We start from the raw sequence: 21,332 nt of genomic DNA, 5'->3' as shown, positions 1-21,332 counted from the left end.
TATTTGTTCATTTTTAAGGAATTGCTAATTCAGGTCTGTTACTTGATAATGACGTGTTGAAGCCAAACCTTTGTTTAATTAGTAGTAGTTGTTTAGTAAAATAATTTATTCTGTTAATTAAGTTGGTATATTAAAGAGGATGAGATATAGAGGATGAATTTTAGGGACGCTGCTGGAGACGATGAAGATATAGAGAATGGAATCTTTTAAAGTGTGCTGTAAAGGACAGAGAATATTATTTTAGAGGATGAAATTTAGGGGTTATTGCTGGAGACAGCCTTAGCAAGAGCATCCTGTATATTTTGAGTTTTGTGTTTATAGTGGACTAGCCGATCCAAGTGGATGCTTTTAGTTGGTTCATTTTAATTTAATTAATAAATAGCATAACCATATCCCAATTTATCAAAAAACAGTAGATATCCATAATTTAGTACCATAACCTAACAACCATCTTTGTTTCACTTGGAAAACACTAATGTGCGAGGATCAGTGCTACCCGTAATCGTGAGCATGACTGATATATCAATTTTTAAGCTCCCTATACAAATTGTATACTTTACCTACAAGTCATGTTTCCCACATTCCAAGGGTCATGAATCCTATTCAACTCTTCCAAGGAAGTGTGATATGGTACACCACGAAGCTGCTACAAAAACTCCCTTGAGTGTGGTCACTCATTCCGGGTTTCTACCCCGAGTCCTCCAAGTGGGTGACTGATAAAATTCCAATTAAAACATGTTGCACCCCCTAGGGAAGTCCAACACCCACATAGAAGTCTCCCCCTTACGCCATCTTTCATGTAAGCAAGCCACAAGCCTAGTTCATTTAGTTAATAATTAGCCAAGAACGCCCCGACCCATACCATCTTTTATGGTTGCACTGTTATCTCGGGTTTCTACGATGAACCGGTCCTTAGGGTGATGAAACTTGAGCAAAATAGAACCCAACAAGCAACAACATGCTCAAGGCCCCAGTCTCATGTTGCTAAAAAACATCTTTTAGAACACAGTTTCATAAGTCATTTATCATCATCAAACATTTGTGGTTGCACATAGAAAGTAGGCGAGCTAGAAAGAGACATGGAAGATGACCCTTGAAGCTAAATAATATTGATACATCATTGTCTGCTTATATAGAAAGACTTACTTGACCTCTAGGAAAGGTATCCTTATCTTTATGGAAATTAACCTCAAAATCAAGAACCAATCATGATCCTAATTAAGAACGAATCATGATCTTATTTTATGAAAACAATGCAAAATATTATAGAAAGAAAAATTTTAGCATTTTATTTCTAATTATCCGTGTGGTGTGGTGGTCCCGATGTCTATAGGTGACATATCAGTCATAACACCGTCACTTAAAAATAACCTGTAAAGAAAAGAAATGTGTATTATTGGTAGCACAGCAGCATAGCTAGCGTTGCTGGTCGTCCTGCATGAATATCCTGTATAAAGAAGTGAATTCAGGAGGCTGCACACAATGTGAAAGGCTTTGCGCCGTCTTTTTTTCTTTTAGAAAAAAATGTGCACGTGGGTGTACTTGTGATTCGCTGGGTGTACCTATATGATATGAACAGGAAATATTCATGAAAGCCTTTGTACAATGCAAGATTTAGAACTGAAGTCAGAGCTGTACACAATGTGAAAATCATGGATACTGGTCCTCCTGCAGGAATACCCTAGCTAAAGAATTGAATTCAGGACACTACACACAATGTGAAATGCCAGGACTGAATCAGCTTCCTCAACACACACTATATGGCCGCACAAACCTGTCAGAACGACAGACCAACAGCTGCTTTGATATTTTAGTCTTTAATTTGTTACTGATGCAACCAGAATAATGTATGTCTTCTAAGTTTCAAAACATGTATGTCAACGCCTGCTATGTTTTATTCTACCGAGGCAAACAAGATTCTTGGTGTAAAGATGCTCTCAACAGATTCTTGGTGCTTGAAATGTCGCAAACGGACAGGCTAAATGATCCTGTTTTCTGTCTTAAAAAGAAACTGATTCTCTTTTGACCGATTTGCATATATATATATATATATATATATATATATATATATATATATATATATATATATATATATATATATATATATATATATATATATATATATATATATATATATAGTATTTAGAGCCCTGGGCTCTCTCTAACTACAGGAAGCCCCGACCAGAAACCGACCAGGTGCTCTGACCGGCGCGCACGCTTTACTGGTTTACTGTAATACACTGTTACGTCAATTATAAATACGAGTTATGCTCCTTTTTGTTACCGTTTACACTCTTTTGGTGTGCGCACGTCTCGCGGCATCCGGGCCCACGAAAAGATCGTGTTCCCGCAATCTGGGCAGTTTACGTATACCGGGCCCACGAATCAAGGAACTGAGCTTTCGTTTTCTCAGCTCAACTCTCCCGTAACTATCGCTCCCGCCGAACCCTAGCCAAATCCGCCGCCGTATGCTGCTTCTCCTCCGCGCCCGGCGAACCCTAGACTAACCGCCGCCGTCGCATTAAGATTCTCCCCCGCAGTTCCCCCGCCGTCGCATTCTCCTTCACCACCGCAGAGACCCCGCCCTCGCCTTCTCCGCCGCACGCCCTCGCCTTCTCCGCCACACACAGGCCGTGGCCTTGTTCTTCGTCTCCGGCAAGGGCCCCGGAATCGAGGAGGCGGTTGTGCCGCCCCTGCGTTCTCCTACTCGTCAGAGACCGAGACCTCGATCTTCTCCACCGCGGCGGCCGAACGCCGAGTCCCCTACCCCGTCGCGAGGTCCGTCCCCAACGTCGAGTCCCCAACGCATTTGACACAGCCCTGCGTCGCGTTGGGTTGTCCCCTGCACAGGTGTCTCGGATTCAGCCGCCCTCTAGGCCCATCCACATTCCGGTAAGCCATCAACCTTTAACTCTTACCATCTGAATCGTAGATAGAGTTCACATTATTATTTTGCCAATTGCTTGATTTATCAAATACCAATTCATTATAAATTTATAGTTAATTGGAGACACAAATGTATACTATGCAATCTATCACACCTTTATGCAGTTTACAATACTTTGTTTATGCTGATTTGTTGACAGAAGTATGATCCATACATCAATACATTATGCCATAAAACCTATTGCTGTTCAAATTGGGCCAGCTCACACGAAATAACCAGGTTATACATTAATTAGATGTCGCATATGAGCAGAATTTTTTTTGATCAAGTTAGTCTCACAAGTTTATGCAATTTACAATATTGTGTTATGCTGATTTGTTGACAGAAGTATGATCCATACATCAATACATTATGCCATAAAACCTATTGCTGTTCAAATTGGGCCAGCTCAAACGAAATAACCAGGTTATACATTAATTGGATGTCGCATATGAGCAGATTTTTTTATCAAGTTAGTCTCACAAGTTTATGCAATTTACAATATTGTGTTATGCTGCTTTGTTGATACATTTATGCAATGTATGGTCATGAACTGATCTGAATTGACTTTGTGCTTATCTTTTTTTTTGATCATTTACGTATTTTATGTATATGTGTTGTTTCATTTGGCAGGAACATTAGTGATGAAGAACGTAGACCGACCACCTTCCAATCCAAAACGGATCATAATCCAGTCTACTCAGGAGTGCTTCAGCGTTGACATACCCCGTGCTCCGGCGGGGACTGTTAGACCCGAAACAAGGCATGCTGCTGATGAGGATGATGACTTTATGCCATTATGCAAGAAGCGTAACTTGGACGACAGCCCTGGGAAAGTTTTGAAGAAGGTAGTCACTAAGCGGAGGAAAGCAGTGCCCCCACCCCGACAGGTTAGATATTTATGTCTATGGCAATATATCAATTTTATGCGTGAAATCATGTTGTCTTGATGTCTGAGTTAAACATTGTGTTGCGATTATGCACATGTAAATGTTTACAATATTCATTTTATATATTTTTCCCAGCAGAGGCTGAACGTCAGATGCAACCCCCAAGATGTGTTAGTAAGCATACAGATATTAAATGACAGACAGCAACAAGCAATTGCACGTAGGGGATTTTCTAGTATTCTTGATATGAGACTGGACGCACTCGGCAGCAGATCACACTTAGCTTGGCTGATGGAAAAGCTCGACCACAATGACATGACAATTCGAGCTGGCCCTGGAAAGGAGCTGAAAATTACAAAGGATACGGTGCACCTAATTTTGGGTTTACCGAATGCTGGGGGAGGAACTGCATTGGGCATCGATGAAGCTGTTGTTGCCAACAATTTGAGAGCTGAACTTGGTCTATCGAAAGAAGATTTTGGGGTTACAGTTCTACAAGATCGTTTGAGGAAAGGTTCTGACGATGATTTAAGCATCAGATGCTTTTTCTTGATATTGTTCAATAGGTTGTTGTTCCCTACTGCCAGCTGGGGAATAACGAACCATGAGGTTCTTTTAACCGAGCAGATGGATCGTTTCCACCAGATTGACTGGTGCCAGCTTATTTTCAATGATTTATGCCAAGCTGCCAAGAAGTGGCATAATAGGAGCGTTACGAACGTTTCTACAACCATCTATGGATGTTCCATCGTTATTCTTGTAAGTATATCCTTTTTTTGTCTGTTACATGTACCCATAATCTTGTATGCAAAATCCATATACACGTAGTTTATGCTTTTGTTATGTCTTATAATGACTCATGTTATGCCTTTTGCAGCTGTATTATTTGGATCATTTGCATGACTCAGCGGCACCCCAGAACAAACGTGGAACACCACGAATCAAATACTTTGATAGGAATATTATTCAAGCCCTGACAAGAGCTGACAAGGGCAAGATACGCAAAGGAGAAGAAGCATTTGGACATTGCTCGGTATTTTTTTTTATGTGTCAATCATTTATTTACATGCATATGATAACGTTCACATACCTTTATGCCCGTTTGTAAGCATATTTGTGATGATGTTTTGCATTTTCCATTAAACATATGAATCTCATGTATCAATTTAATATGTTTGTATAAGTTTTACTCCATCTTTCACACATTTTTTTAGTTCCGAAGCTCCTCAGAGACCTGCTACACATATGTACCACCCGTTCATGCACAATTCAAGGCATGATTCTATTTATATATTTGTTTGTCATAGAATTTCAACATAATATTCAGTGATATGCTATACATTTACTTAATAATTTTCAATTTACAACAGCATAAGACCAGGACCAACACTTTTGATGTTCCTCGTCCTGACCCATCTGGACAGCACTCAATTCACATCGAACTCCCGCTCATCAGGGATTTGATATCAAGCAAGCTGAATCAGCTTCCATCCCGCCACCGCATGGGTTTCATAGAGAAGCTGTCACATTTTGATGCGGAGGTTGGTAAGGCGTGTTCAGTTATTAAACAGACTCTTCAGCAGATTGTTGAGAAACAATTCAATCTATCTGATGTTTTTGGCGAGTTAATTGATGAGGTCCTCCGTGCCGAGGCGGGTGACAACGAAGATGCTTATGATGTGCAGAAAACCACATCAAAATCAGATGATATTCTTCCCCAGACAGCTGGTTAGTCTGTTTAATGTATTTACGTCAATATAAAAAAGTTATGCAATCATTTATCGATATGGTTTTGATGCCATTATTTTTAACAATGTTTTATTTGTTTACATGACACGTACAGAAGGATGTACGTGTCCGGCCCCCCCAACTGTACCCGATATGTCTACTCCAGTTTCTCAGCTGGATACACAGTTTACAGACACACAGGTACATGAATTACTGTTAAGGCAACAGCATATTCGTGTACTATTAGAAAGTTGTCCCGATGAAGCTGATATTGATCCACTGGTTCATACAAATATAACGAAACAGAACAAAACACCTACAACCTCAGTGGTAATGTTTTTATTATTAATTGTATTTTTTCATTCTAGGGTTGTATTAATCGTTTTATGTAAATAGCATATAACCATTACAATTCTTTCAGGGTAAACATGGTGACGGTGGCAAGAACATGCCGACCAATACAAACGTCACTCCTAAAGCAACACCACACATGGATCCTGACGCGCTGATATTTGATGCGACTCCGCAAATCAAGGTATGTCTAAACCCCCTCGTGGTTTTTCTATATTCTCATTAGCAGTTTACTAAATTTGTAATCCATTTATACCATCATTGTTAGTCTACTGGCGGCGTACAACAAGTGGCAGAAACAGACTTGCCTGACAGTGGTCCATGCTTTGATCAGACTCCATCTGAACATGTCAGCTCAGTAATTTACATTTTCTTTGTAGTGTTCAACTGTTCACAGATTTTGTACAGCCATGCTTCACAGTCTAAATAGGTTATGCATCTTACAAATCAGTGTTATGCCCATTTACATATACATATATGCTGAGTAGATGTGCATGCAATTTTTACATAACTGCTAGCTGCCTATGATAAATTACACATTCATTTATGCAGTTTGCAAGAATATTTCTTTCTCTTGATATGTATCAGTAATGGCAGCTCATTAATTTTATGCCAGTTTATGACACTTCATTCCACATACGTATATTCCACTTTATGTCAGCTCAGTAATTTTCATTTTCTTTATAGTTGTCAAAATTGTTCACAGAGTTTTATGTATATTTTCATATATATTTTTAGGTTTATGTTGAAACCGATCCAGCTACAAACACTCCACAGGTTGGCCAGGCTTCTCTTGATTCGGAGATGCAAACTGTGTTAGCTCTACGCGAATATTTGTGTGGTCTGCAATCTGACACCGGCAGGTACGAAGTTCATACTTAATCTAAATTTATTTATATGCTTGTAGATTTACGCCACCTCTCTAATTGATATAAAAAATTCACCAGGACCATAATAGATTATGGTGAATATTCAGCGACATGTTCTGACATATATGAATCTTTTGCCGATGGGAAGTGTCTCGACAATGGATTCATGCAGTGTTTCATCCAATGTGTTATTGATGATGCAAAAAATCAGCAGACTTCCATGAGTTCGAACAGTTTGGTTCTTGATGTTAATGTTGGGGTAAACTATTGTAACTTACATACACCATTTTCATATACAAATTAGATCAACCCAAGTACACTCACTCCATTTATATTGTTTATTGCAGTCAATACTCAACTTTGAGGAACAGGAACGACACAGTCGCAACCCTCAACCTTTTGATGAATCTGTACTCCACACACTTCTAGACAATTCATTGCCTGAGACAGATGAGTTGGACCAATGCAAAGCGGTAACAATCGTATTTCATAATCCAAACACAATTCCTTTTAAATGGAACATATCACATTGTTATGCTTTTGTAAGTTACCCTGTTAATTTTATGCTTGTTTTACACGGTCAGATCATGGTCCCCATGGTAAGCAGGGGGCATTGGACATTGTATGTTGTCAACAAGGTCAAGAAGTGCATTCATATTTTAGATTCCAACCCATATGGACCAACACTTGGTGGAACTACATGGAAGGACTATCATTTTGCACATTTGGGCTCAGTTGGCAGAAAGTTACCATGGGCTAAGGTTATTATGAGCAGATTAAACAAAGCAATACAACATGTGCGGCCCAGTACATGCTTTCCCAAGTTTGGTAACTTCACAATTGACTTGTGCCAAAATTGTCCTAACATGGCAGCTGGATCAAATGACTGTGGGTTTTATGTCATGGGTTACATTCTATTTTATCAATGCGACGAAGGATCTTTGCGGTCAGACATAGAAGCAGTACGTACAAATTTACCATTTAATTCTATAGTTCGCCCATGGCAACACATGGAACAGAGGTATAACTAACTCAGTGTTTTTGTATTGCAGGGCAACACCAGTGAGATACGGTCTCTTGCGCTGCATTACATCACATTCCACCCGAAGAACAAAGCATTATCGCTGCTCCAAGACATCCAAAGATTCAAGGTCTAAAGGATGTAGTTTAGTTTGGTCATGTAATATATTTTGTATACAATGGTTCCCTAAACTTCAGATCAGTCATGTGTGTATATTATGGCCAAAGTCCGTAGACGTTTCTTAGTTATGTCATTGACAACTTTGGGATCAGCTTTTTTCTAAACTGGAATGTTGTTCCAAACTGTGTTTGAAATGTAAAGTGTGTTTCTTGCATTTGATTCTTCCAGGTTCTTGTACAATATTGTTATGTCAATAACCTCGAAGTATGCATGTTTCTTGACCGGAGTTTACGATATAATTATTGACAGTCTTATGCATGTTTGTACAGTCAGATTGCTGCATATGTACAGTCAGATTGCTGCATAACTGCACAGTCAGATTGCTGCATAACTGCATAACCTATCTGGAAGTATGCATGTTTACGATATAATTATTGACCGGAGTATATGTACAGTCAGTTTGCTGCATAACTGTTAAAGCTTATGACAAATTACACAGACATTTATGCCAGTTTGCATTACACAACGCAGAGTCATTTTTTGTACAGTCATGGTTCACAGGCTTACCATCTTATGCATTACACAACGCAGAGTTACGCAGGTTTTCACATACATGTATGCTAAGTATATGTACAGTCAGACTGCTGCATAACTGTTAAAGCTTATGACAAATTACACATCCATTTATGCCAGTTTGCAAGTATATTTATGATTCTTTCTGGAAGTTGTCAAATGAACACAGGAATCACATTTACACAAGGAAATATTTGTATCTTATGGTCTTCTACTCTCTACCAGATGAATCATCATCTCCGACATCCACTGTTCGTTTTTTTGACGTTGATGTCTCATTCCATTGCGGGGCTGCAGCTATGAGTTTATTCCTTGAACCAGGAGGCCGTCCTCGCTTACGTCCAGATAGGTTAGCCAATCGAACCCTATTATCCTCGACAGTTAAACACGTACGGCTGTTGTGACCATCAGCTATGCCACATTTCTGGCATTTCCTGCTCATCTTCTTAGCTCCTTTCGCACCCAATTTTAAAACTTGTTGCTCACTACTTTTGATTGTTCTTCCCTTAGGCTTGGCCTTATCTGGTCTTGTTAAGTTTACACCTTCCATATGAAATTCCAGTTTCTACAAAACAAAGATATCAAGTCAGATTTTACATTCTCGTATGTCATCATATATTGTAGCAATGTTTTCACCTTTCTAGCTTCCACATCCATAGAACTACTCTCAACCAGCCGAATGTCAGTGTTATGTTCCAATGTTAATATCTGCATATTACATTGATCATCCTTAGTATTGCATTCATTTGTATTAGAGCCCATTAAAATTTCCTGTGAAATAAAACAAAGTCCAGTGAAGACACAAATTTTATAGTGCAGTATATGTAATACATTATAAAGATCTGTTCCATACCTCGTTCCCATCATCTAATTTGCGTAAGTTGTCTATAGCCATTTCTTCTGTTTCATACGCTTCGACCTATATCATCATTACAATCATGGATCATATTCGACAAGTAATTATGCAAAATTCATAACATCACGAGGTGCGTACCTGGATGTCATCGCAAACACTTGTGCCACAACTCTCACCAGTACCTATATCAGGCTCCACACGCATCAATAACCCTAATAATTCGTCCATCATCTCTAGGGCTTTATCATTCCCAGCTTTAGACATACTCGCATGGTGTACTACTTTTATTGCTTTTTTAAGCAACATCTTCTGTCTATATGATCTAGTTTCTCCATCTTTTCCTTTCAAATTCCTATCGTCTCTTGAAAAAGCCACATCTTGATGCGCGGAGTATGTGTATCGTTGCAAAATATACTCACTTGGGATCCTTTCAATTTGTAGATGCATGAAAGCGCGTACAAGATGAACACAAAATAGACCTATAATTGATTAAACATACATTATGTCATATATTAATCGTAAACAGCTATGTATTCGTAATAATTTATAATTTTATATAGTATAACATACCTGTATGCTCCCAATGCTTGCACTCACATGAATACTTTCCGGCATCCACATCAGCCCTTATCTTGAATTGGTGTTGACCCCAAACAATTTTATTTGATCTTGTAGTATGTTTCACCACCCAATCATGTTCCTCACCCTCTGTATCACGGTCTATTCGGTATGCAGTTGCATATTTTACTGTCTCCTGAAACCTTGTCATCACAGCTCTAGTGTATGCCCTTGCAACTCTTATTTCAAACATATACAATGTAGTTGTATCCTTTTGACCCTGCAAAATACACAATATAGTATTAATACTGTTTTGTTTTTAATAGCATAAAACATATGTTTATTAATTTTTTTCACTTACCATGCATCCTAGTGCCTCTTTGGCCTCTTTCATCTTCCTACTATGCAGGAGCTTCATCATTTGCTTTGCAAATTGATGAAGCGGTGTGTTTGCATCCACGTGGGCACTCTTCACCAACTTGTTCATGCTCTCGCTTCGTTGTGTAGAGACCATAAGACCACAATAATCTCCTTTGAAAAATGCAGGTACCCAATCTTTGCGTATTTCATATAATCTGGCAAGGGTGTTGTTCTCGTGTAGGTGGAAATCATCAAGCATCATTTGCCAGGCAGCCTCGAACTCCATTTCATTCAATGGATGATGTATTATAGATTGGAACCTTGTTTTGAAATCCATGTCCTCAAATCTTGCATATAATTCATTCAAGTGGGGCATATACCTGTTTTGCACATGCCACAAACACAATCGATGTATTGTGTTTGGGAATACTCTGCCAAGTGCAATTGGCATGGCAGGGTCTTGATCTGAAATATATAAATTTACATAACATCATGCAAGACAATATGATATCATATAGTACATGACATAATAATTACGAGCCATTTTATTACAACATACCTGTCAGCATCACTCGTGGTTCGTCACATCCCATGCATGTTTTGAACGTATTGAATACCCACTCGAATGTATCAACTGTCTCGTCTCCTAGTAAAGCAAACCCAAATATTGTGCATTGTAGGTGGTGGTTCGAGCCAACAAACATGCCTAATGGCTTATCATACATATTAGTCTTATGTGTAGTATCAAAAGTAACTGCATCACCAAAATCAATGTACTCGGCTTGCTGGCTAGCATGGGACCAAAATATGCTTAAAATTTTCCCTTCTTTGTCCAGTTGAAAGTCTGAAAAAACTGTGGATTATCTTTCTTGCATAATGAAAAAAAAGATAACAACTTTGACACATCATTTGCATTTCTCTCCCTTTGCCATGCTTTTTTCCTGTCAAAAAATGTAATGATTATGCACTATATCTAACTCAACACATTACGATTGTTTATGTAATATAAAATACAATTATTGTCAATGCATAATACACTTACAGGTTACTCATGTCCTGCACGGTTATTGGAACGTTTTCTGGGCCACCATGCATTTCTGTAACAAAATCCATAATGCAATGTGGTGGAATCCTGCTTTCTTGCATCGCACTAAGGAACTCCATATATTCACGATCATGTGTTTTGTTGCATTGCAATTGCCCTTTTTCTGTATCTTTCTTCAAAAATTCATGATTATGCTCATAGTTTACCAGATCAATCCGAACAGAAATAACATTCTCTTTAGCATCATCGTAGATTTTTTTAAGTTTCATCCCAGCCTTGCACTGTGTTCGTTTCGAACATGTGTTACGTATCCTTGGATTTCCAGCTACCCTTTCAGCATTCTTTCCTTCCATTGAACAGTTCAACCATTTACAATTCTTCCGCTCCCTATATTTCTTCAACGGAAATCCTACCTCGTATGCATATTGACTATAAAAATTATACGCCTCATCCACGTTACTAAATGTCATACCGACTTTAGGTATCAATCCTATATCAATATTGTCCGGCTGCGCACAGAAATTTAACATTTACGATTCAATAGCGACTAAATTTAACGTAATACGGGAGAACTTACGTGGCTTTGAAGAATATGAGGTGTGTCCTATTCATGTGGCCCAATATGTCTCATGGGGATGTGCTTCTCTGCGCCGACCACGTCTGCTGTTTTTGTGTGCTCTTCGATATGTCCAGGTACCCTCAATGCCGCCGGAGGAGTAACAGATACACCCTCTGTGTATGGGGCGATTGCAGACAAAACAGGTTGCATGTCCATTGAAACAGACGTACCTGCTGGCTTATGCACAGATGTTACAGGCAGGATGTCATCGCCAGCGCCGGTGGTGGACATATTCTTCGCCGGCCGGACCTCTCACTTCCGCCGCCGCTAACCGCCGCCAATAATTCAGATGGACGAGCGAACGTGGACGCGGCTGTAAAGTTGTATTAGTTTCCTACCGTAACTGCGCCTTTATTTTCGCGCACGAAAATCATGTCTTGCCTTATCACAAAACCTGCCGTGAACGTTTGCATGGTTTACGCTATCATGTATCACAACGTTATGCAGTCGTAAACGTCTAGCACATGCAGATATTCGTGCGCGCGAGCCCTGGGCATGCAAAGATTCCACTTATGCATGAGTTATGCACATTTGTACACAATGCTTTGATTTAAACCAATACCATCTTAGCCTTAGTGCCCTAGCGAACTGCTCAAGGTCTAGGACGCCTAGTCCCCCTAAGTCTTTTGGTGTACATACTATTGGCCAACTTACCCAGCAACGACCATCATTAACATTTTTCTATCTCCTTGCCTTTCCACAAGAAACTTCTCCAATATCGATCAATTTTTTTGATTAACCATTTTTAGTTGAGAATATAATGAGATGGTAGATAGGTGCACTGAAAGGACTGTCTTCACCAAAGTTTCACGGCCAACCAATGATAGGAGCTTCCCTTTCCATCCTTGAAGGTGACTTCCAATTTTGTTGATTAGAGGTTGGACATCCACCCTCAGCTTGTGGGTGTGCAAAGGACGGCCTAGATACTTACCCGGAAAATTTGCAACCTTAACATGGAAGCTTTGTCAGATTTCAGCTACCATATTTTCTGAGCATTGAATTGGGAAGATCTCTATTTTGTTCAGGTTGACCTTCATTCCCGAGCAACACCCAAAAATATGAAGGAGCCTCCTCAGACGCATGAGCTCCTGCTGTCTTCAGTTTGCAAAAACAGCATCAGCATAACGAGAGCATCACAAAATTGCTACTTTTGAGAGAAGTGGGTCTAGGTGGCCTTTTTGGTGCTAGCTCAATGATTTTGTGAAGTGGTTCTATTTCTAGGATGAAGAACATTGGGGAGAGAGGATCTCCTTGTTGAAGGCCTCTTGCATGCCTGAACATCTTACCCAGCATCCCATTTAGGAGAATCTTGGAGGATGCCGTCTCAAGGAGAAGTGCAATTCAACTTCAACATTTTTGAACAAAACTAAGAGCCTCCATGACCTCCAGTAGAAAAGGTTAGCTTACTAAGTCGAATACACGAGATATGTCTAAATTTGATGAAAAGGGAAGAATGTTTGGACTTGTGCAATGCCCTGATGGCATTCTGCGCAGACAAGAAGTTGTCACGAATACACCTCATCTTTATAAAGGAATTTTAGCTAACTAGCACTAGCTCATTCAAATTTGGGGCTAGTCTTTCTGCTAAGATCTTTGTGATATTTTTTGCAAGGCTATTAATCAAACTGATCAGCCTATAGTCACTGATTTGAGTCGCACCAGTCTTTTTTGGTAATAACACAATGTTTGCTTGGTAAGTCTAGCGCCTTCTATTTCTTAGTAAGTGGAATGCCCCCAAGGCTTCTATCAAGTCAGTTTTAATCACCTCTCAACATTTCTTATAAAACAAGCCAAAGCCATCGAGCCCTAGCAAATGATGCGCTCGATCTATTCATCTTCTAATGGTGCTTCGAGCACTACAGTAAAACAGCACAAGTCCGATGGCTCCTTTAGTTTCGACGCCCCCTAGGAGACCGTCGGACATAAGCTACGGGCGGCCGTCGGACATAATGCGGGATATCCGAGGGTTGTCAGAGTGGCTGTCAGACATAATTAGTAGAACGAGGAAGCTGCATTTTGTCACAGTATGTTGTAACTTCGAATTACATAGAAATGTGTCATTCTAACTTGTATTACAGGAAGTCAAATCCGGCCGTACGCCCACGGATGTGGAGGTGTATATGCAAGGGCATATGGGTTCTGATCCTCAGAATCCTGATGTTTTATGCACTCAGACGGCCACCGACCATCTAGTGAGTTTTTGGTACTCTATTATGTGTTTGTCCATCAATTTGGTGATGCACTTATATTTGATATTGTTTGCCTCCTAGCTTCATATGGGCAGGAGATGGTTCAACGCCATGGACAGGAGTACGATTGGAGGAGCCAGTCAATCGACCCTCAGGCAGCATATGCTAGCGCAGGAGGACAAGCCCATGGATGGTGGGATTATTTGATTTGGATTTCAAAATTATCCTCATATGCTTGCGATTCAACTGAGTCCATAATTTACTATACTAAGTGCATGGTTCACTCTTGTAGGTTGGGTATTTTTGATTCTACGATTGATTCTAGGGAGCTGAGACGCCGTGGACGATAGTCCACATCCTCGTCTTCACAGTCGTCCTGTTCACGATTATCCGCCCAAGAGATAGAGCTTGCAGTGTTGCGTCAACAAGCAAGAGTATCATCAATCAGTTTTGAGGGAACAATTGGAGTACCAGAGACAACAAGCTGAGTACCAGAAGAAGAAGGACGAGTATTATGCAAACCTCCTGGCCCGTAATCAAGCTCTTCTCCTGGTAAGTTGAAGTAACATTTTGTACCTTATTTTGCAAAACACATGATGTGTATCTTATTTTCTCAACAATGGCTTGTATATAATTTTTAGCAACTAGCACAACAAGCGGGCGTCCCGATGCCGACATATGGGATGCCGCCTCCGGACTTTGCACTGCCGATGCCAATGCTATATCGCCTCCACCTTCGCCTCTGTCACAATTCCCTATGGTATGTACACATATACGTGTGTGACATGTTCATAGATGCCTTATGTGTTTAAATGAAAAGCTGAGTGGTTACTATTTCATGTGCGTGTGTTATAGGGATTTCAGACACCATCCGCTTCAGTTGCCGCACCTGGAGATGGGTCTGGTCAAGACGACGCATCGCATTCTTGGGTGAACAACCTTTTCAACACGCAGAGTCCAGCCGGAGGAAGTGGCTATAACTCGAACCAACCAGGCGATGGATATGAGTGATAGTTCATCAAATGTGTTTAATTTGGAACTATCACTGTTCATGTCAAAGACTATCCGTCGAACAATGTCAGTTTTTATTTTGGAACTATATGTTGATGTAAAAGACTTGTTGCATCTATTTGGAACTATATGTCGTGATGTTAAATTTGTGAATGTGAATACTTATGTGAATATATTTGTGATTGTGAATATGTGATTGTATATGAACTCTGTGTATATGTGCATGCAATCTGTGTGTTTTTGTAAATGTCAGAAATTAAAAAAACAAAATTTTGTGTAATTTCTTAAATTTGTTATGTCCGACGGCCTGGCGTCAGCCGTCGGACATAAGGGATAGCTATGTCCGACGGCTGACGCCAGGCCATCGGACATAAGAGATGTGGGTCCCACCTGCGACCGGTAAAACAATTGACATGTATTATCTCCGACGGGTGGTTGTGGTCGTTGGAGATAGCTTATGTCCGACGGCCGTCGTCGGACATTATGCTATTTCCGACCCCTTATGTCTGACGGTCAGATACCGTCGGAGATAAACAGATGTCGTCAGACATAGCTTATCTCCGACGGCTTTGGCCGTCGGAAGTTGTGTGGTTTACTGTAGTGGAGGTCACTTAGGTCAAATTTATTTGTTATAGCCAAGGACATCCTAATATACTTAGCTAGGATTCTGATTTGAGTTTCCCTAACAGATTTATAAAATGATCATAGAATAACTTTTCCTTTTATGTTTGATAGCTAACCAAATGCTGCTTGATGGAGGTGATGGCCACCGTTGGAACATCACGCTGAGAACAATATATTTGTGTCGGAGGCTTCCACGTGTTACTATAGTGACATGCATGTGCAAAGTGATGTACGTATGTGCATTTGCTGTTTGAGCCTCATGGCTTACTAATCAATCACGTAGTGTGCTCATTATGCTTTAATAAACAATTGATCCACACGCGATTGGCTGAACTGGAAGAAACTCTTGACTTTTCCCCTATATGTATCCTCTATTTTCTAGCTTTCCATTGAAAGCACATGGCAACACACGGACACTTATTTTGAATAGGCCAAAAGCAGCTGAATTGACTCTTCTCTCTGCCGCTAGTATTACTTCTAGAACAATAATTGGGTACAACAACATAACGATTGTTGCTTCATGTTGTAGGTTAAGGGACTCCTGAGGTGGTTCGCTGTTAGCTTAATTACGTGAAAGATGATTAGAGTTAAATTGTTGATTATGAAGGTATCTCTTGTTGGATGTAAATGGGCTGTCCCATTTAACTATGATCAATAATAATGCTAGTAAGTTAAATAGGGTTAATCCCACATTAAAAGTGCAAGACTCTAACCAACTTAAGAGGTGGACTTTGTGTACACCATCTACAAAGTTAGAAAAGGCGACTAGTACTGTGTCCCACGCACTCGCTCGAGGTGTCGGGCCATGTCGTGCTGTGATGAGATAAATGTTTTGCCATTATGTAATTTAATTAGTTGGAGTAAGTGATAACGTAAATGGCATGATAACTACTTGACTGTTACATCATGTAACTGTTGTCACTTTGATGTTCATCAATGCACATCAGAGAGCGTCTAGGTTTAGTGAATAGAGCTCCTCTTGCACCAACATAAGAGACATGCACCCCTTCTTCTCTCTTGGCTATAAGTCACAACTAAGGTCTTGTTTGGAAGCACCTAGTTTTTAAGAAACTAGTTTATAGAAATTGAGTTGGTTCCAAACATACCAGTTTATGACTTAGTTTATAGAAATTAGATTCTCAGTTTCTTAAAAGCCAAGAAGCTGGCCTCTCCTAACTAAAAGATAAAAAATGGTTTCTTAAAAACTAGGTTGCTTCCAAATATGACCTAACTGGTACTCCTGCTTTTATGAGAGCTCTTTCTTCTCCCTTTGTGTGTTTTGTTGCTTGCTACACATTTTCATCTCCCATGGATCTAAAAAGAGTAGACCTCTAAAGCCCTGTCACACAGAAGATTCTGCTAGGATAAGGGGAGCAATAAGATTTCTGTGAAGCGTCTTCACATGACTGCTCATTGTCTGAGTACTTCCTGAAGGCCATGAACGACTACTTCCAATCATCCATTCGACACTACCGGAATCCAGCTCTTTATCATGTGCTCGACGCTTTGCCGAGTGCCACTCTCGGCGAAATAAGACTCTCAGCAACGACCTCGTTTATCGAGAGTGAGACACTTGGTATAGACGGACACTCGGAAAATCCCCCTTTGCAGAGTGTCAAACTCTCGGCAAAACGCGACGCTCGCCAAAGGGCCATCAACAACCATCTATAGCTGACATCTATTAACTTTGCCGAGCGTCAGGCGTTGACACTCGGCAAATCCATATTTTGCCGAGTGTCTTTCTTGACACTCGGCAAAGTATATTTTCATTTTTTTCTTTTTTCCACCAAACTTTTTGTGGTGTGTTCTACACTATGTAGACCTACATGTTCGAATTTGACACAATTATAAAAGTATTTGCTATAACTATTAGATTTTATTCGTTTAATTGAAATTCTTGGGATAATTCAGACTTGAGGTTCTATGATTTCATTTGAAGTACACTTAGGTTTCTACACTATGTAGAAACCTAGCCGGTCTATATTGAAGATGTATGATTTTATGTGAAGGACACTTAGGTTTCTACACATAGTGCGTGACAACTTTCTTGAAACAATCTTAATTTTTTATCATAGGCTCTACATATGATATCATGACATGTTGACAATTTCATGATTTTCTGACTTTGCTTGTGTTTTATACAATTTTAAAACAACTGGATCGCAAGTTCACGGTCATGTTTCGTAAACATGGTGCTCGAAAATTCCGGTTTGTTCCTAAAATAGCTAGGCCATAACTTGTGCTAAATATCATGAATATCATTTTTGCATTCACCGCTTTCCATTTTTCAAGTGACTTGCAGTTCAAATATGAATTATCCAAATAAAATCAATTAAACGAACTAAATCTGATAGTTATAGCAAACACTTTGATAATTGTGTCAAAATTAAACATGTAGGTCTGCATACTATAGGAACACACCATAAAAAGATTGGTGGAAAAAAGAAATGAATAAAAATATAATTTGTCGAGTGTCAAAGGAAGACACTCGACAAAGCATTATTTGTTGATTGACTGCCGGGGGACGCTCGGCAAAGAATTTTTTAAAAAAATTAAAACGATATTTGCCGAGTTTTTGTTAGTGGACACTTGGATCTAGAACACTTGGCAAAGTATGTTTTTAAATTCAAAAATCTCTGCCGAGTGCCAGATCACGAGCACTCGGCAAAGCTGTCGACCATATTTCTTATTGTGCCTTCACCATTACTACTCGCCGCCGTCGCCGCTCACTACTCGCCGCCGTCAGTCCCCACCATCCCCGTCGTCGCCGGTCTGGGCCCTCACCGTCGCCATCTTCGGGCAGGCATACTTGGCTCGGCCCCTTGCCTCCGGTAGTCCTCGGTTCCGGCTCCGCCAATGACCACCGCCCCCTCCCTAGCCGTCAGCGGCCAGGCCCTTCCCCGGTCGCCGGCCACCTTCCTCATCCGTCGTAGGCTCTCTCCATATTCAAGGTTTGTATTTGTAATTGTTTAGGGTATTAAATATTCATTACACGATTCACTGAAATAAATACAATAATATTCACTTCCTCACAAATTACTATAGTAAAATGTAGTGGTAAGATTGTTTCATGCAAATCCTAGGCCTCTATTTTAATTTCTAGGCACACATTTCTAAGTTATTTGTCTTGGAACGATTACCATTAATGTGAATAAAATCATATAACAACACAAATCTACATATGAGTTACCTAGTTATGCTATATCAATAAATACTATAGTGAATTAGTGATACATACTTGAGCAGTAGTTTTCGGGCATTCTAGTGAATCTGCTATGTTTAGTAAGATAGTTTCTATATTTTGTGATGGTGCATATGGATGCCGATTAGATGTGACTGACGGACATTGTGTCGTTTGTATATGTGCATGTTAGCAATCCTGCTGTTACTTTTATTTGTAGGTTTAGAAAACCTCACCGTACAGGGGAGGTGCTACCAAATTTTTTTGTTGACAGGCTTGTTTGTTTTTTTTTTTGCAGAGGTCTTCCTATCCATTGCGGGTCTACCTGCACCACATCGCGTCGCCAATGCACCGACCCGCCACATTCCCGCTAGCCTGACTCCACCGTCACCTTAGGTATAACCTCTATTTCCACATCATGGTCGTAGATCACATAACCCAGTTAGGTGTCTCCCGTTCGAAAGAGATACAGTGTATATATGCAGATCTTTGCAAATCTATAAATGTATCAGTTTCAAATTGTCCACGTTTTTTGGACAGTCCGCGGTTGCGTAGATGGTGTTAGTTTCCATGTTCTACTCCGGTCTGAGACAGAGTTTCGGCGTCACCTCCCTGTTGTTCTCCAGACAGTACACTTTCCCTGCTAGGACGTGTATATGGAGAACAACGGGGAGGTGCTGCCAAAATTTTGTCTTGTATCAGAGTAGAGCATGGAAACTAACCCCATCTACGCAACCACGGGTGGTATTAGGACCTAGCCTCGCCTATTAGAAGGTACGAACGTAGTGTACATGTGTTACATGTTTATATTAAACTATACTCGGTTATATATGTTAGAGGATGCACACAGGTCGTGTAGAAAGGAATGATGTCACCCCTGATTGGATTAGAAAAACCGATTCTTACATGGAACGAGCATTTGACAAAGCTTCTAAAGGAGCGAGTCTAGTCCCATGCCCGTGCAGCAAATGTGCCAACAGGAAAAGAAAAACAAAAAATGCCATGGTAGAACATATTTGGAAAAATGGATTTACACCGGACTATACTCGATGGATCTTCCATGGTGAAGCAAACCATACAAGAGAGGAGGTGGTGAGACAACGTGTCGAGGATTATGATGCTGATGTCTGGGTAGCGGATATATTGAACGATTATCACGACACGCAGTGAGTACACAACCATAACACAGGAGGTCCATAGGCCAGATTACAATCTGAGGACCGAGGACATCAACGGAGATGCCCTCATGAGGGTCGGAGGAGGCAAGAGGCATAGGCAGTACTGGATTGCCGACGGGGCAATCGACTCGCCGTCCACTCCCACTCTGTCTCAGGTGCAAGCAAGGAGCACGAACGCGAGCCCAGCCATACGGCCTCAGCAGGACAGCTCACATCATCGGATACAACAACTCCAGGTTAGTGCTTCTATAACTTATCATTCCTTACGTTATATACCTTCTCTTTGAGTTATTATAACATTAGGGTGAAATATTACAGGCCCGGCTATAAGAAGAGAGGAGAGAACAGATGGAGATGGAGGCGAGGATGAGGGCAGAGCGGGTGGCTCGCTTAGTAGATTGGCAGAGGATGGCTGAGATGTTCCAGTACATGCAGAGCCTTGGCGCCACATTGGGTTTTGCTCCACCACCTCCGTTGTTCCCTCCAGCTGACCCTGCTCAGTTCCATACTCCTTTGAGTATCAAAATTCTAGTCCTCATGATATATATTCATCTGGTATAAGACATGCAATCTCTTCTTTGTGCAGGGACAATCTGCGACATCCAACAACCCTCATGGATCACCCAGCCCATCGCCGAACCAGTCCAACCGCCCACCTCGTTGATTGTCTTCTAAACTTAGTTGTGAGACATGTTTATGCCATATATTGGATGTTTGTGGACTTATTTATGTGAGTACTTGTTAGTGTTGTGAACTATTTTATGGTACTTGTGACTTTGTGATCTTTGTGAAGAAACATGTGATCTTTGTGAGCTATGTCGTGTGTTTGATGTATGTGATGATTCTTGATATATGTGATTTATATGTGATGATTATGTGATATACCTTTTGTTTATTTGGATGGAATAGTAAAAACAAATAAAAAAGATATTCTGGTCACTTTGCCGAGTGTAACACTGGGCAAAGTAGACACACCTGGGAACTGGTAAAACTTATTTGCCAAGTGTTGTGGCCGTGAGACTCGGCAACCAAGCAACCTTTGCCGAGTGCCACGGTGGCAAAGGGGCCCACGGGGTGCTTCTTGACGAGGGTCGGTACAGAAGTCACTCGGCAAAGAGGGAGCCTTGCCGATAGTTACGGTGGCACTCGGCAAAATCTCCGTCACCGTCACCTTGCGCCATAACGGTGACTTTTCTTTGCAGAGAACCAAGTGGCACTCGGCAAAGTCTTTTG

General features: G+C 40.5%; 2 protein-coding genes across 2 annotated transcripts; one reads left to right on the top strand and one right to left on the bottom strand.

The window, feature by feature from the left end:
• Positions 1 to 4,107: 4,107 nt before the first annotated feature.
• On the top strand, positions 4,108 to 7,596 carry LOC103649478 (uncharacterized). Its single transcript, XM_008673742.2, has 12 exons — positions 4,108 to 4,575; positions 4,694 to 4,849; positions 5,031 to 5,090; positions 5,187 to 5,544; positions 5,660 to 5,745; positions 5,966 to 6,079; positions 6,164 to 6,244; positions 6,634 to 6,758; positions 6,843 to 7,023; positions 7,112 to 7,237; positions 7,349 to 7,498; positions 7,573 to 7,596. Exons 1-12 carry the CDS (start codon positions 4,108 to 4,110, stop codon positions 7,594 to 7,596), a joined length of 1,929 nt encoding a protein of 642 aa, XP_008671964.2.
• Positions 7,597 to 8,689: 1,093 nt separating this feature from the next.
• On the bottom strand, positions 8,690 to 10,825 carry LOC103649477 (protein FAR1-RELATED SEQUENCE 5-like). Its single transcript, XM_020549229.1, has 7 exons — positions 10,812 to 10,825; positions 10,254 to 10,717; positions 9,905 to 10,172; positions 9,473 to 9,813; positions 9,332 to 9,397; positions 9,115 to 9,249; positions 8,690 to 9,043 (listed from the first exon to the last, which is right to left on the bottom strand). The coding sequence occupies exons 1-7, from the start codon at positions 10,819 to 10,821 to the stop codon at positions 8,690 to 8,692; spliced, it is 1,638 nt and encodes a 545-aa protein (XP_020404818.1). The 5' UTR covers positions 10,822 to 10,825.
• Between the last annotated feature and the right edge of the window lie 10,507 nt (positions 10,826 to 21,332).

This window comes from Zea mays, chromosome 2 (assembly GCF_902167145.1).
Source record: "Zea mays cultivar B73 chromosome 2, Zm-B73-REFERENCE-NAM-5.0, whole genome shotgun sequence".
NCBI lineage: Eukaryota > Viridiplantae > Streptophyta > Magnoliopsida > Poales > Poaceae > Zea > Zea mays.
Note: the sequence above shows the minus strand (reverse complement) of the source record. Positions and strands in the feature narration are given on the sequence as shown.